This window comes from Suncus etruscus, chromosome 5 (genome assembly GCF_024139225.1).
Source record: "Suncus etruscus isolate mSunEtr1 chromosome 5, mSunEtr1.pri.cur, whole genome shotgun sequence".
Classification (NCBI taxonomy): domain Eukaryota; kingdom Metazoa; phylum Chordata; class Mammalia; order Eulipotyphla; family Soricidae; genus Suncus; species Suncus etruscus.
Window position 1 is genome coordinate 113,503,613 of NC_064852.1, and position 16,114 is coordinate 113,519,726.

General features: G+C 36.9%; 1 protein-coding gene across 1 annotated transcript in view; it reads right to left on the bottom strand.

Moving 5' to 3' along the window:
* PARD3B (par-3 family cell polarity regulator beta) overlaps positions 1–16,114 on the bottom strand; it is a 1,279,582-nt gene that overhangs the window by 493,483 nt on the left and 769,985 nt on the right. Inside the window, exons 14-15 of the mRNA XM_049772907.1 lie at positions 9,278–9,371; positions 3,370–3,485 (exon numbers count right to left, since the gene is read on the bottom strand). Of these exons, the coding sequence (XP_049628864.1) occupies positions 3,370–3,485; positions 9,278–9,371 (210 nt within the window). The remainder of the gene's footprint in view (positions 1–3,369; positions 3,486–9,277; positions 9,372–16,114) is intronic.

Sequence of the window (16,114 nt, forward strand, 5' to 3'; positions counted from 1 at the left end):
AAACATTTGTATCAGAAATCTACTGCAAACATTATAAATATTAGACACACATGTATACAATACCAGCATTCCTATTTAATCTTTAAGTTTACTTGGATGAGTTGATTTAAAATTACATGATAAATACATGCCCATGAAGGAATAATGCAATTAAAAAATAAAAATAAGAAAAATTTTTCTTAAAAGTTTTCAAAATATAATATATTCACAACATAATTTAAATGGGGTGATGCTGGCATTGGACAGAACAGTATATCAATAGACCATGTGTAGAAAAAGACCCAGCCATGTAAGATAATTTAGTATGCAATGTGATTATTTTCTGAATTAATGAGGAAAGGATGAAAAGTCAACAATTGTTATAAATAATTTTCTTTCTCCATAGGGAAAAAATTTTCCACCTTATGCACCATAGATAAAAATAGAGATTGCTCAAAAAAAATTTTTTTTTAAAAAAAGCCTTTGAAACCTTTTAAAATGAATAAAATAAATTAGGTCCATATAAAATTCCAAAATAATAAAGATGGAAAATATGCTTATAAAATAAAGATAGCTTACATAAATCATTTTTTTCATATATAGTGTAATCTAAAAAAGAAAGATAAAACGAATGACAAAGGGAAACATTGACAAAAGAAACAAACAAGTGGAATCACGGGTCAGGAACTACAAACAAATGCTAAAGTCAAAATTAAATTAATCTTAAATTCAATCAAGTTTGCAAATTGAGACTCACTCATCTTAAACAATACTATACAATTATTAGAATTAAAAAATAGAATGTGCCTGATGATATCTAGAACTATAAGAAGCACAACATTTAACGTAGACATATATGAAGATGGGGCCACAAACAGGTCCAGAGCTTTCTAGAAGAAAATATACAATGAATGAATTTAAAGTCGTGTCTGTAGTGGGACTGGTAGAAGAAGATGAGGATGAGAAGGCTTTAATGTCTACAATAAGAATTTCCTTATTTCACTTTGGAAACACGTGGAAATAAGAAACTAGAACCCACATCATCTTTTAAAATACTTGAATATATAAACAATGACTTAGTGATAATCAAAGTTAATATACTAGCTTAGAATAAGCAACAAAAATTAAACAGAGAAAAAATTGGTAGACCCTTTGAGGATGGTCATAAACATTAGAGAGGTGGAATGAATTATCCAACATTAGTTAATTACACAATAACTAGGAGGTTTTACCTTTTGTATTCTGAACTGAGAGAAACATCTGTTTATCTAGGTCATAAGTAGTCTAACTGCACTAATTAGGCTTTCAACCCATACATGTAAGGATTCTTTTTGAGTCTTAGGAAGAAAAAGATCTTGATCCTGCTGAGAGGATTATTCCAATATGCATGGCCCCAGTTTTTCTTTGCAAATATATCAATTCTTTCCTTTGGTCCAGTGCTACATGTAAGAACCCAAATCCCACACAACTGAAAGAGCAAACACACACTGAAATGTTCACCAAGTTGGCATTATCTGAAGTTGAGAAAATTAACACACATTTTTTTTGAGCTCACCCCAAAGCTGATCCTCTGAGCCTCTGTGAGCCATTGTGTGAAACTGGCATTTTCTATAAGGGACCAATACTGATGGCTATGAGGAATGTTATTTCAGTCTATTTTACTACTTTAGCTGCAAGATGCATTTTAGTCAATGTTTTTACTTGAGTCTCATAGTCTAAAAACAATAGCTTATGGCCTTTGTGCAATCATGTGGTTTGTACAGACATTATTATGCTTTGTGTTGTTATACTATCAATACGCAAGTACAATGAATGGTCCTCAAATCTACATATTTTCAAGAGCTATTTCAGTGTAAGGTATAAGGTTTTTAGAAATAAAAAAATGTAAAGAAAATAAGATTTTTAGACATGCCTTAGATTCTACTTTGATAGCTTTTTTCTCTCAAGTCAAATGATACCAGCTCTTACTTTATAAAGATATATTTTTAGACCTATTCCATCACTGGCACTTTTTTCTAGTCACATGAGGAAAACAGAAATATATTTCTCTATCCCAAATTAAAAGCAGTTTGTATCCATTTGTCTTCTTCAGATAGAAATTGGGGACACAGAGCAGGAAATGTTTATCAAGTACACAATAAAAGAAATCACTCCTTAAATTATTAGCAATAACCTATGTCTCTGTCACACATCTTTTGTCACATTCTTTTGATTTGACAAAGGTTTACGCTTGAGAAAATACCCTTTTCTGACCAGTGCTTAAGGAAGCTTCTTTGCAAAGGTTTTCTATTCATCTCTTATGATAGGCACCACAAGAGCAAATATATTCCAGTGATCTAGTTAATTTATAGAAAATTGAATCAATTTCTCTTGTTTCATCATGATTGAAAATTTTTCTGTACTCCTGTAAATGAGTACCAGATAAGCACTATTTATCAGTTGTTTTTGTAGAACACAGTTTTGATTATTCTATTTTCTTATTGCTACTAATGAAATATGTAATATGTCTCGAGAAGAAAACATTTGCAAAGCTTGGCCTGCAAGCATTCACTAAACAATAGATTTTCTGCTGAGAATTTATTTTGAACTCACATTTTTTGTCTAAGAGCTTTCTCTCTCTCTCTCTCTCTCTCTCTCTCTCTCTCTCTATCTATCTATCTATCTCTATCTATCTATCTTTTTCTGTCTCTCTCACTCCTGAAGCCCAGGTGAGGGAGATAATATTCTTGAGCATCTCAGATGTTTTACAGGGGCTCATATTATAGGACCTGGAGAATAAAGCATATAGGGGTCCTTGTTTTGCCCAGTGTAGCCAACTAAGGTCATTTGGGCATGGAACATCCTGAGTCTTTAGTTTATCATATACAGGGGCCCTTGTCCCTTCCAATACTACAAAATCTTTTTAGTCCTTGAGTTGGACATTCAAAGGGATCTTTTCCATGGTTGCCAACTCTACTCATTATACCCACTTGGGAAGACCCATGAGAGAGAATTCACTTAACCACATTGTCTTCACAAGACCCCCAATAGGTCTGCACATAGACTATAGAGAGGCACCAGCAGAGATTAGAGGATTAAAAAAAAAAAAGCATAAGCAGACGAGTTAAAAATGCATCTGACATTCAGCTCTCCGGAAGGAATAATGCAATTTCTCTGACTTATGTGGACCATCGAATGAAAATAAATCATTTCTCTCTCTTTTTAAAAAGGGTAATTAGAATTAAATGTGGGAAAGACGACAGGCAGAGAGGTTGACCATTAGCCCTTCTTCCAGGTTTGGGAAGCCCTTGGCCCCTAGGGTTGGAGTTGAAGGAACAAAAGCAGGACACCGGGGAAGATGGATGGAGCAAGGCTGAAGTGCTGACCTGGATGTCACCTCACCCCACTTACCAAGGTCCATGCTCTTTGAGGCTTTCAGACTCATTGATTCAGGCTGGCCGGCTGGGGCCACACATCTGAAGTTGATATGCTGGTCGGGAAAATATACTGCTGATTCCATCCCAGGGCTGCAGAAAGAGGTTGGGAATAAATCTCAAAACATGTTGGTTTTTTTTTTTTTCAGTAAAGAGAGCCCTTCTTATTTTGAATATAGCCTTTTTTGCTCTCTCTCTCTCTCTCTCTCACTCTCTCTCTATCTCTCACTCTCTTTAGCAGCTTTTAAAACACCTATTTTGAAAGCATTCTTAAATAATGTCAGCTCAGCGTCCTTTTATGTGATATAGCAACTCTGTTTTCATGTAGTTTATCATACTCCACAATTTAAATAAAATATTCTCTGGCTAATATTATGTTTTCCTCTTGAGTGGTTTTTGCTAATTAGGATCTGCTCTACAATATATAACAGTAAGTAAGGGAGGCACACCTGGAAATATGGTACTTCAAAGTATGTGGCTAGATATTAGCAGAGCCTAAAAGCTGATCAGCGATTTCTATGGGCTCAGCAAGCTCTTCCTTTCAAAGCAAGTGAATGGGGTTATCCTTGAGGGAAAAACCATCCTGTTGAATGACTGATGGCTGCACCGGTTTTATTTTCTACTTATTTAACTCAATTTTCAAAAGCTAATGTTAATGTTGAGCAAATCGTCTGCTCATCAATAATACTGAAAAGAAATAACAGGAAAAACACAGTTGACTATTGAGACAGAAAATATATCAAATGCCCATTATAAGCTTCCTAATACTTGCAGTCACTCTCAAAGAATTCTATTTTTGTTGCATATTTTATTTTACTAGAGGATGGAAGGGATTATATATAAAGAAATCACAGACAATGACTAAGTCATTGCTCTAGAACTAAATTAGATTTACCTATCTTTTATAAATAAAAGTATAGCCACTTAGTCCCTGGTAATGTTGCATATTCATAAAGTAAATACAGTTGCTCATTTCAACAAAACTTTATTCTAATCTTAAAATAATTAATATTCAAATTAAGTGTTATTTATTTGAAAAATAGAAAGGAGTCGGTCTGAAATTTTTAGACAGCTGGATTTTGGTGTTTTAATCAATTAAAATGTCAAAAGTAGGGCCCGGAGAGATAGCACAGCGGTGTTTGCCTTGCAAGCAGCCGATCCAGGACCAAAGGTGGTTGGTTCAAATCCCGGTGTCCCATATGGTCCCCCGTGCCTGCCAGGAGCTATTTCTGAGCAGACAGCCAGGAGGAACCCCTGAGCACCGCCGGGTGTGGCCCAAAAAAACAAAAACAAACAAAAAATGTCAAAAGTATTATAAATGGAAACAATAAAAGTATATAAGTATATCCCTTAACCCCTAAGACCAAAGTAAGAACAAATAATTTCTCAAAACTCATTAGGTATGCATCTTTAATATCCAGCAACAGAAACTAAAGAAATAGTAAGTAGACTGTCTTTCCTACATTTTGCTGACCCAGTTACATCCCTAAAAGCTCATGTGGTATTCTAAATATCATACCAGGAGTGATTCCTGAGCACAGAGCCAGGAGAATGCTTGAAGCACTACTGGGTGTGACCCTCTCCTCAAACAAATGAATTAAAGAATTAACCTTCATTATTACCATGAAGACAATTGATTAAGGAAAGTCTAGTGACAGGAAGCATAGCACAGTGGTCAAGGGCACAGATGTCAGAGATGGTCCAAAGGGCTCTATAACCTGGCTTGGCTATTTACTTGCTAAGAGACTTAGTGAGTTATCCAGTCTCTGCTGTGCTGTCCACGGATATAAAATAAATAAAATTATCCTTTATGCCTCACAGAATTAAGGGACAATATAAATTATAATTTGAGAAGTAAACAGGGTATTATATGGCATAGACTGTGATGGAAGCATTCTGTCAATGAACAGATAAGTAGGTTTGCTTACCAAATCATTATCTTTCTGAGCTTTGTGTGTTATCAGTACTTTCCACTCCAACTGTGTCTTCTTTACTGACTGAGCCCATCAGCTTTGTAACTAAATACTCATTTTCTAACTGAAAGGGAACTAGCAGAGCTTCTCTTGTTCACCATGCAATGCTGCTAGACATCATGAGAAGTATTGGTTTACCACCACAAGAAGTAGGAGTTTTTGTCAATCCTAGAAACTCAGAGCAATTCATTTACTTTGTGATGTTTACAGTTCTGGGGTAGTGAGCAAGTCACCATACTGGTTAGTATGTAATGTCTCTGTTCTCAGAATAAAAACGATCACAATAGAAACTCTGTTATGAAGTTCTCGAGATTAAACCTCTTGAATGAAGTTAAACAGACAATAAATAGCACCAGGATAAGAAATTTATTAAAATAAGCCATTGATCATTTCCTGAAATTTTGCAGAATAGGCAGTTTTTTTGAAATACATATCTCAGGAGCTCCCTCACCAAAAAAAAATTATATGTAAAAATTTTCTCAAGAAACATCAATCTGGGGGGCAGAGAGATAGCACAGCAGTAAGGCATTTTTTGCCTTACATGCGGCTTAGGCAGGACAAACCAAGTTTGATTTCTGGCATCCCAAATGGCCCCCGAGTTGCCAGGAGCAATTTCTGAGCTCAGAGGCAGGAATAACCTCTGAGCATCACCAGGTGTGGCCCCAAAACCAATTAATAAATATTTTTAAAAAAAGAAACACCAATCTACAAAAAATATGAATCATTATTAATGTTTTGCTTGGTCTCATTTTACCTCTTTCTTGGAATTTGGCTCCATTCGCAATAGATCAAGTTGTTATCATCTAAACCACCTCAGGTATGGTTTCTAGTGATGGAAAAATGGCAATTGTGAACAAAGTTTTCAAGCCATTTGTTTCTATTGCTTTAGGTCTGTCAATACAAAAATTACTCTCATGGTGTCAGGCCATTTTAATGAAGGATTCCAAGGTGTGGCTTTGATTGTAAGCTTCTCCCTGAGCTGAGTGTTTTGGCGGTACTAGCCTTTAAATATGGGATTTGACCTTTACGTGCACTTAAGTTTTCGTCCTTTGATCTCTTAAGTTTTCATCCTTTGATCTCTTGTGATGATGTGATTTTAGTGTCAGAAAGACTCATGGCCCTCCTCAAATCAGAACATTTGAGAGCTGAGGGGTGCAGAAGGTCGCCTCATCTTGCAGATAAGAAACTGACCCCAGGAGGGGTCTGATGTCTCCAGCTCACACAACTGGCCAGTTGTGGAAAGCCAGAATGGAATGGGATCATCTTGAACTTTTCCCCAAATCACTGAGGTTCAATCTAAAATGTTAAACACAAATCACAACATTGTGGATCACAAAACTGCAATCACTACAAATGTATTTTTTTTATTGAACCCAGAGAAATAATTTTTTTAATGAAGGTTTGCTTTCAATCTCTTCTATGTGGCTATGTCATAAACTGCCTGTTTTAAGTGAGGGGCATATGTCATGAAATAAAAGAAAACCATATAGGCCATATGTGACAATATGAATTTTCCAGAGGAGGGTTAAAACCAATCTGCCTACTTCTCACTAAAATACAGAAACCTCCTCATTGTAAGTGTCCCATACAAAGCAAACTCTGACCACCTATCCAACTGAATAACATACATTTCTTTCCTACTTTCCCCCCTTAAGCCCTCTTTATTGACTAAGTTTGCCTGATAGACTACACACTACTAATTAGACTACTGATAGACTACTGATAGACTGATTGCTTGATAGACTACTACACACTAATTAAAAATTATGAATGGTATGCAAATTTCTCCAGCATCTTGGAAAAAAATCATGCATATTCCACTTTAAGAAAATAAGCAGGCAATGATCTTTGATGAAAAAATATGCAGCAAGGCTTTTTAGTGGCAGGAGATATGCGCACAGGGCCAGAGTGCATGCTTCCATGTAGGAGAAAACAGTCTTCATTAGAACATGCTTTCTGGGAACCAAAAGAGAGCCTCTGCTGAGCTCTGAACTGGGAGCACTCCCTGAGTATGGTCAGAACTGGCCCACAAGACAATCAACAACAAAAAAGGCAAATGTTTAAATAAATTGAATTGGTGGTGTGGAGCAATAGTCTAGTGGAGAAGGTGCTTACTTTGCATATGATTGAGCTAGATTTGATTCCTGGTACTATATCTGACACCCTGAACATATCAGGAGTAATCCCTAAACATACTGTCAGGGGAAAGCCCTGAGCACAGAAAGGTACAAACAATCTCCTCAAATAAAAAAAAGTCAATGTGTCTTATAAATTATTAGAAATAAGCAAAGGTGATCAAATTTAAAAATAATTTTTGTCTAAAGACTGCAAATATCATTACATCTAAATATATATATGTATAATATATATGTATATGTCCATTAAAGTGACAGAAATCTGTACCTTTGTTTTGAATGTGAACAGGTTACAATGGAAAACTTTCAATAGAAGCATTCTGATTGCAATGAAATAAAATTAAAATAAGGCTGGTATCAGGCTAAAAATATTGAAAGAGGGAATGTCAGATGAGACACAATAGAATCAGAGTCTGTATGAGGCTATAGTATGCTGAAATAATGAGTGGAGCACTTAGTGAGTTAAATGTGGCACATCTTAGCACGTGCATTAGACTAGTAAAAGAGTTTGTAATTTTCTTCTACATATTAAATGTTTTCAAAATGTGAGAATAACATGGTGATTATCAAATAGGACATATTTAAATGTGGCAGGGAGTTAGCATGTGCTCATGGCTGAGTGGGCTGTAGTGGGGGCTTCGGGAAGTTGGAAGCTGACAGGAGGCCAGAGACATGTCTCCGATCACAGTTCTGTTTTCAGCATGAACAACCAGGGAATCTATCCCAGTAAAATGATATTCAATGTCAAATTATGCTGCTTAATGAATAAATAAGGGTAGCAGGAAACATCTGCCAGTGTCCTGAATGTGGTGACAAATCAGGACTCTGAAAGATGCCGGAAACCCAACAATGGGTGTTCAAAGTTAACTGTCTGAGATGAAAAGGCAGAGGTAGGTTTTGAGGACCAGAGCAAAAGCCTGATATCTGAAGCCTCAAGTTCCCAAACTTGAACACTAGGTAGGGGTGTAGTTACAGCTCATATTTCATGTATGTGAAAGAAAAGAAGGAAAGAGGAAGAGAAGAGGGGTCAGGTAGATTGGATGGATGAGAAAAGGAAAGAGAAGAAAACAAAATGAAGAGAACCAGGGAACCTAGAGAATATCGAGAAAGAACAAAATGATAAAGGAGTGATTAGGGTTAATAGCTGGGTGATACCCAAATTTCTCATAAATTTTAATATATCTCATAAATTTAATCTATCCTGCTTGTCAAGAATATGGCTTACATTCTACCTGGGCAATTATTATATAAAATAAATTTCCATGATACTTTATTTACACATCTATTTAACTTTGACCTGGTAATCGCTGATCTACTATTAAGATTCAATTCTGCAGATTCCTAATTTCCTTTTGATGCCATGTGTAGGTATTTATCTGGTTGGATTTGCCTTTCACTTCTTGTGGCATAGCAGTTTTCTGTTTCACCACATGGGCTCCCTCCCTAAAGTACCACTTCTCCCTCTCTGAGGGCTTCTGATTTTTCTTTTGGAAAGACAGGCCAGTCTCCTTTTTCAGTACCCTTGGCTCCCATCCAACATCTCCTCTACCGGAAGTGTCAAACATCCAAACCCGCCCCTGCTGATCACCTAGGCAACACAGTGGTTAGCAGAATGGTGAAGATTCCAGGATCCCAGGAGGGAGAGAGTTCCAAAGCATCAGCTTTGTATCTTCCCTTGAAAACCTGTCTTTGACTCTGGTCCTTTCATTCATTCATTCATTCATTCATTCATTCATTCATTCATTCAAACCTTTCTCTGAGTCCACATCACCTCTACTGGGCTGCTGTCACTCCATCCATGATCCTCAACTCCATGCTCCGCAACTCATTCACCCCAGGCTTAAAATCCTTCATCTCTTCTCCACTGTTCCCTAATGAAACATCGTGCTCACCAAGAATGGAGATCAGTGAGCAAAGCTATGTCCTTCCTCTTGATTTTCCTCTCAAGAACCAGTCACTTTTGCTACACTACATATCTTCATTTTCCCTCTCCTAATGTAGGATTCTCTGGAATGAAAGTTTTCATCCTTTGAATATTCTTTTCTAATAAATTCCTTTTGTAGTCTTCAAGAAATTTGAAAACCTGACCTCTGCTTAATTGTTATCTTTCTGGTTACCTGCAGGCAGAGTAAAAGGTTCATCCACCTGGACTCTACAGGCATTTTGTGGCTAATGCTCAGAAAATTGTCCCTCATGCCCTGTGTGCTTCTCTCCTCAGAAGACACTGCACTATTGGCAACAATACTGCTGCTATTCCTGAAGATGATTTCAAGGCTTCCTACCTACAGTGACCCGCTCAGTGCTCTAGAAATATTTAAATGAATAAATGAGTCAATGGGAAAAAGTAAATTCAGAGGAACAAAAAAAGGGGACAAGAGTCTGAGAAAATTTTCCAATCTTTTAATCAAAAGATCATTGTTAATATTTAAGAGGAAATTTCCAGTAAATTGGTAAGAAGGGAGATGCTTAAATTAGAAATTTAGGGAGGTAGACGTTTAGGAAAAAAGAAATTCCTAAATTAGGAATTCCTAAATTAAATGTAGGAATTAGGGAGATAGAATGTTAAAAGGAAGCTCATCTGCTGTCACCAATAAACTATGTCTCCCTTCAAGAGCATGGAGCAATGTGCTTTACCAAAGGAGAGAAGAAAGAAATCAATGGGGCCATCAGAGCAGTCAAAAAAAAAAAAAAGTAGCTGAAGAGGGGGGTGGCAGGTTTCTTTGGGGAAAGATGGCATGCAAAACTTTGGTGGTTGAGCAATGAATTTCACACACCAACATGGAGAAAGGCAGCAGCTAATCTCTACTACATCCATTTTCTGCAAATATCTTCAAAACTTCTTCCCCTGGAAGTTTTTTCATCTCAAACTTTCTCACCTTTGCCTGACATCCCCAATTACAAATGAAAAAGATAAAACTAAGCTTTATGTCTTCTCTTGTTTTATAGATTTCCATATTAGAAAGGCTCTTTGACTACAGCTTTCCATCCAGAGTGGATCTTATTCCTCATTGATTAAAACATGTCTATAAATTAGGATTTATGACATTAAAATGCATATAAGCCCAAAAAGAAGATTTTACTGTCAGAGAAATGAAAGGGTATTCTTTTTGTTTGCTTGTTTGTTTTGTTTTTGCTTTGGGGCCACACCTGGCGGTGCTCAGGCGTTACTTCTGGCTCTGTGCTCAGAAATTATTCCTGGCAGGATCAGGGGACCATATGAGATGACAGTTATCAAACTGGGGTCAACTGCATGCAAAGCAAATGCCCTACCCACTGTGCTATCTCGCTGGCCATTGAAAGATATTCTTTAACCTTACATTTGGCCAAATAATCATAATTCAAAATTGTACAAAGCACCTGACTTTTTGTTTCCCATGTTGTTTCTTCTGCTCTTCCCTATTTAAATTTCTCAACTTCTTAAGTGCATTCATGCCTACCTCCTATTTATACTTTAAGGTTAAACTCAAATACCATGTTTTCCCCCAAAAAATTTCCCCAATTTTTTCTATTTGAAAGCATTCTTTTATGCTTTAGATGTCTAGGTAATTTTTATCTATATTTTTGGTAAGCACCACTTTGTATATTGGATTCTATTTGTCATTTTTACCTACTAGCTAACTACCTTCTTGGGGGAGAGGGAGACAGAGACACAGAGATGAGAAAGACACAGAGAGAGACAGACAGAGACAAAGAGGAAGAAAGAGATAGAGGCACACACACAGAGAGGGAGAAGGTAGCGAGAGGAAGAGAGAGAAAAGAAAAAGAGAGGTGTTCCATGGAGATTGACTCAAGTTATTTAGGGCCAGTATTTCTTCTACATATAGAAAAGTTAATCTGCTGTTGTAACAGAGATCCTTTAATTCTTTACGGTTCTGTCATATTCTAGTCATGCGTTTTAGTTTTTCCTGCATCTTCTGCTTCTCTGAATAGTGGTGTGTCAGTTTTCCCATCTCCAAAGAACTCAGGATTTGAATCTCAAAGGAATGTTTTTCTCATGTATATACCTCTATATTACGCCTAGCAATTGTGTGTTGTATAAAGATAAGTAATAAAGTTAATTGAATTAGCAATATTTTAAAGTAAATTTCTTCTTCTGCCCTCAAAGTAGGTTTTTGATTCAGGATTGATGCAAGCAATAGAAATGAATGATCTATATTAAATATGTCCAACTTTACTTTCAAGAAATCCCTAGAGATATAAACCTAAAACACTATTGTGATTTTTTAATCTATTCATAAATCCTATTTGAAAAGGATAGCTGAGTTAAAAAAATAAGGGAATCAGAGATAGCTAAATATAGATAAACTTCCAGTTAATAGAGTTAGCTATACTCTCTTGTTGCTTTATTTTTAGCGAGATTGGTGATAAAAAGCATAATAGGAAAGACACCTAGCTTGCTGCAAGAAAAATGAAAAAAATTTCACAGGATTATCAGGGACAAAGAATGGAAAAAAATACACAGTTTTTAACAGACCATAATAAATACAGAAAATAGCAAAGGTGACAATTTAATGACTTTGAAAACTCATCAAAGAACAAAAATCTATGGAAGTTTCACTAGTCAAATGGAGTGCGTTCCTAGTAAATCTTATCTCATGCCTTATTCTGATACTAAAACTTATTGATTTTTTGGCTTCTATTCAAAACTGGATATAATATTGGGTATACTTTTCAATATTTTACATTATTATGGTGTTGCTTTAATTTTTAGATTCCATTAACTTTCTTGGAACATCTATTTTTAAAATACCTCTAGAGTTTGCCAATTACAAATGAAAAAAAATAAACTAAACTTATGTCTTCATAGTTTTTTTATCTTTCCATATAACTTTCTTCCAGTCCTATCACTCTGCTTTCTAAACCTGGTCTAAAAAAATACCTTCCCAAACCTATCATAAATATTTAAAAATATCATAATGAATTTTAACAAATTCCATGCAGAAAAAAAGAAAAGATTAAATTATTAGCTTTGAGAAGCTTGCAGTGGAAAGATATTATAGTTACTCTGAGGCTTTCACTGTGAAAAGAAATAGAGTTAAAATAAGTGCTGGCTAGGTTTTCCCAGAAAAAACCATAACAAGAAACAATACAATTTATCATTTATCAATACCTGTGGTTGTTACTCTTCAAGGCCCAATTCCAAAATGAATGTGGAGGTGAGAAGGAGGTACTATCCCTTTCAGCCCATCCATCAGTGAGAAACAATGGCTCGATTAAAAAAATAAATTAATTAAATGCCTTGATTGTAAGCTGAAGGGTAGACATTTTCAATGCCTGGTTTTACTTCAAATCCATCTCTTAGAGAGAATTTTTTATCCACAACATAGAGCAACCTAAAATAAAATAATGCTCTTCATTCAGAGCTGAGGAGATCCACATGGGAGCTAACACACCTTCCCTGCTAATCTGAATATTTCCTAATGTGCTTTCACGCCAGTGACCAGCTGCAGCCCCTAGGGCCAGTCAAGTCTATACTCCTTGACTACCTTTTCCCACCTCAGAAGACAGAACATGGTCATTACCTGTGATTTGTGGGAGAGCAATGGAGTCATTGCTTTCATGCCTTCACTTTTTTTTTGTGAGCAAGTCTCTAATGAATGTTCAGCCTTACGTGGTCATTGAAGTTTCTGCCTCAGTGACAAGTAGATATTTGGGGAACTGATGAGATGCAACATATCTCTATTCACATTGACACATTCTAGAGAGGAAAATTCTCTTTTCCTACCGATGTTTTACTCAAAAAAAAAAAAAAAAGTTAGACATCTTTAAGCAAAAGACGAGATTGAAATCTTGAAATTTTCACCATCCGAAAGCTTTCCCTGTGTCAGTCTAGCAGAGAGTAAAAAAGGAAAAAATGAAAATAATGACAATGTTATTTGGATCACATTAGATCACACTGATCAATTTTGTGAAGATCGTAGTGTGGAAATGGCTCAAACTACTCAGTGTTTTTAACCTTGGGCATTAAATCTATAAAGTGTGAATAAGAGTTACTTCCTTGGGTCAGAGTGATAGCACAGTGGGGAGAGCATTTTCCTTGCATGTGGCCAATCCAGAGTTGATCCTATATAGCCCCTGAGCCTGTCAGGAATAATTTTTTTTTTTTTTTTTTTGGTTTTTGGGTCATACCCAGCAGCGCTCAGGGGTTACTCCTACCTCTATGCTCAGAAATAGCCCCTGGCAGGCACAGGGGACCATATGGGATGCCGGGATTCGAATCACCATCCTTCTGCATGAAAGGCAAATGCCTTATCTCCATGCCATCTCTCCGGCTCCCAGGAATGATTTTTGAGGCAGACCCAGGAGTAACTTCTGAGTGCTGCTGGATGTGCCCCCCACCAAAAAAAAAAAAAAACCCAAAATATTCATTAAATGAGTATAAGATTATGTAAGATGTCAATTTGAGCAATGACATAAATCTAATAAATAGACAATGGTTACTCTACAATTTATAAAATCCACCAATCATCTGCTGCTCTGGAATAATTGATAAATGTCCCTACTTTGCAGAATAAAAGAAAAGTCTCTCCACTTTGAAAAATGCTGCTGGCAATAGTTTCTGCATTTTGGAAGTGGGATGGGGGCACAACTAGCAGTGCTCAGGGTTTACTCCTGGCTCTGTTCTTAGACCCATATGGATTCCATATGGGATGCTGGGGATTGAACCTGGGTCTGTGTATCACTACTATACTGTTTATCCCTCTGGCCACACAGTGTCTACTTTGATTTATTAACCTATCAGGTGTAATGGTGAAGTTTATGTGTTACATTGATAGGGCCATAGGGTGCCCAGATATTTGGACACACATTATTGGGGGTATTACTTTAAGGCTGATTTTTTTTTTTTGAGGAAATAACACAGAAAGTCAGAGTCAATTCCAAACTTATCACTCTTTAATGCAGGTGGTTCTCCAAGCACTTGAAGGTGTTTATTAAACAAACAAACAAAAAAGAGAGAGCAAACATTCTTCTATATAGACAAATTCTTGGGGCTGGAGAGATAGCATAGAGGTAAGGCGTTTGCCTTGCATGCAGAAGGATGGTGGTTCGAATCCCAGCAGCATCCCATATGGTCTCCCGAGCCTGCTGGGGGCAATTTCTGAGCATAGAGCCAGGAGTAGCCCATAAGCGCTGCCAGGTGTGACCCAAAAACAAAAACAAAAAAAAATTCTTGCTGGAGTACATGGGCTTTTCAAGAGAGGTTCAGAGCCAACATCTCATTCTGTACATCTTGGGACTTGCCTATTTTCCTAACCATGGGAGTCAACTCCCACTGGTCCTGTTTCTCAGGAGAGACCAGGAAAAGACTTGTTCAAAATTCAACTCTGTCCCAGGGACCACATAGAGTCATAGTGAGCCACAGCCAACTGCACCCCTCTTCTGTGGTCCATGTTTTGGTAATATGACAACAATGATCAACTTGGAAACTTCTGGAGAGAAACATGTAGAAAATCTTGCTAGTGGGAAAGGTAATCACGTTACTCCTACTCTGCTGGGCTAAACTTGGGACCTTCAGTCTTCAGTTCAAAGAGCTAAGAACTGGTGATGAATATAGTTGTGATCCTAGAACTTGCCTGCTTATGAATATTTCAGTCATACACAACTGTCTATGTAGTAAGTGTGTTCTTGTCAGTCAACTTCATTTCTGGTCATATGTTAGTCACCCAGGACTACTTACTGTTCCCTGAACACAAGCCTGTTTTGGCTGTCTTGGTGACATTGTTTCATTTCAAAGTCCATTCTGCCCATCAATGTCCCACCCTTCCCCACCAGGTCCATTTGAAATAACTTTATTCTCTCAGAACCTTCAATTTTGCTCAGGAATCTATAATTTTGTTTTTTGTTTATTTTGGGTGGGCCACACCTGGTGATACTCAGGGGTCACTCCTGGTTGTGCACTTAGACATTGCTCCTGGCTTGGGGGACCACATGGGACACCAAGGTCCATCCTGGGCCAGCTGCATGCAAGGCAAATGCCCTACCGCTGTGCTACCACTCTGGAACCAGGAATCTATAATTTTTTAATAATAGTTGAGGATCTCCTATTTAATATATGTGCATACTTTCCCCTTGGGCACATAGCTAGACTCATATCCACCCTCTTTCACCAAAAGAATAAGTTTTGATGGCAAATGCTACTCCCCTCCTCAGTGTCCAGGAAGAATGCAGGAAAATGGTCTTTCCTTCATGTTCTCCAATTAGCTCTAGACACAGATGTGAACATTAGTAAATGACTCAGTCCCTATGGAAGTGGCCTAGAATCTCCATTTGTGCACGGAACATTGTGACTCTAGGTTTATGCCTCAATAAGGTGAGTGATGAGCAGGAAACAAATTTTCATTAGCTGTATCCATTGACATTTTGGATTTATCTGTTTGCATTTTGGAAAATAGTTCCTGAAAAATACTTATCCCATGTAGCTATTGCAATGACAGCTATTCATGATTTATTTCTTTATTTCTCTAATGGATTATACTTAGTTCCATATATTTCTCCTCTCCTACCTCTTAGTCTCTTCCCTACTTACTTCAGTTTTCATGCTAGTATTGGCTTAACTAAGTAATCTGTGATCTTAAATGTGATGATAGATATGGAAGTTATTATCTTTTGGGCT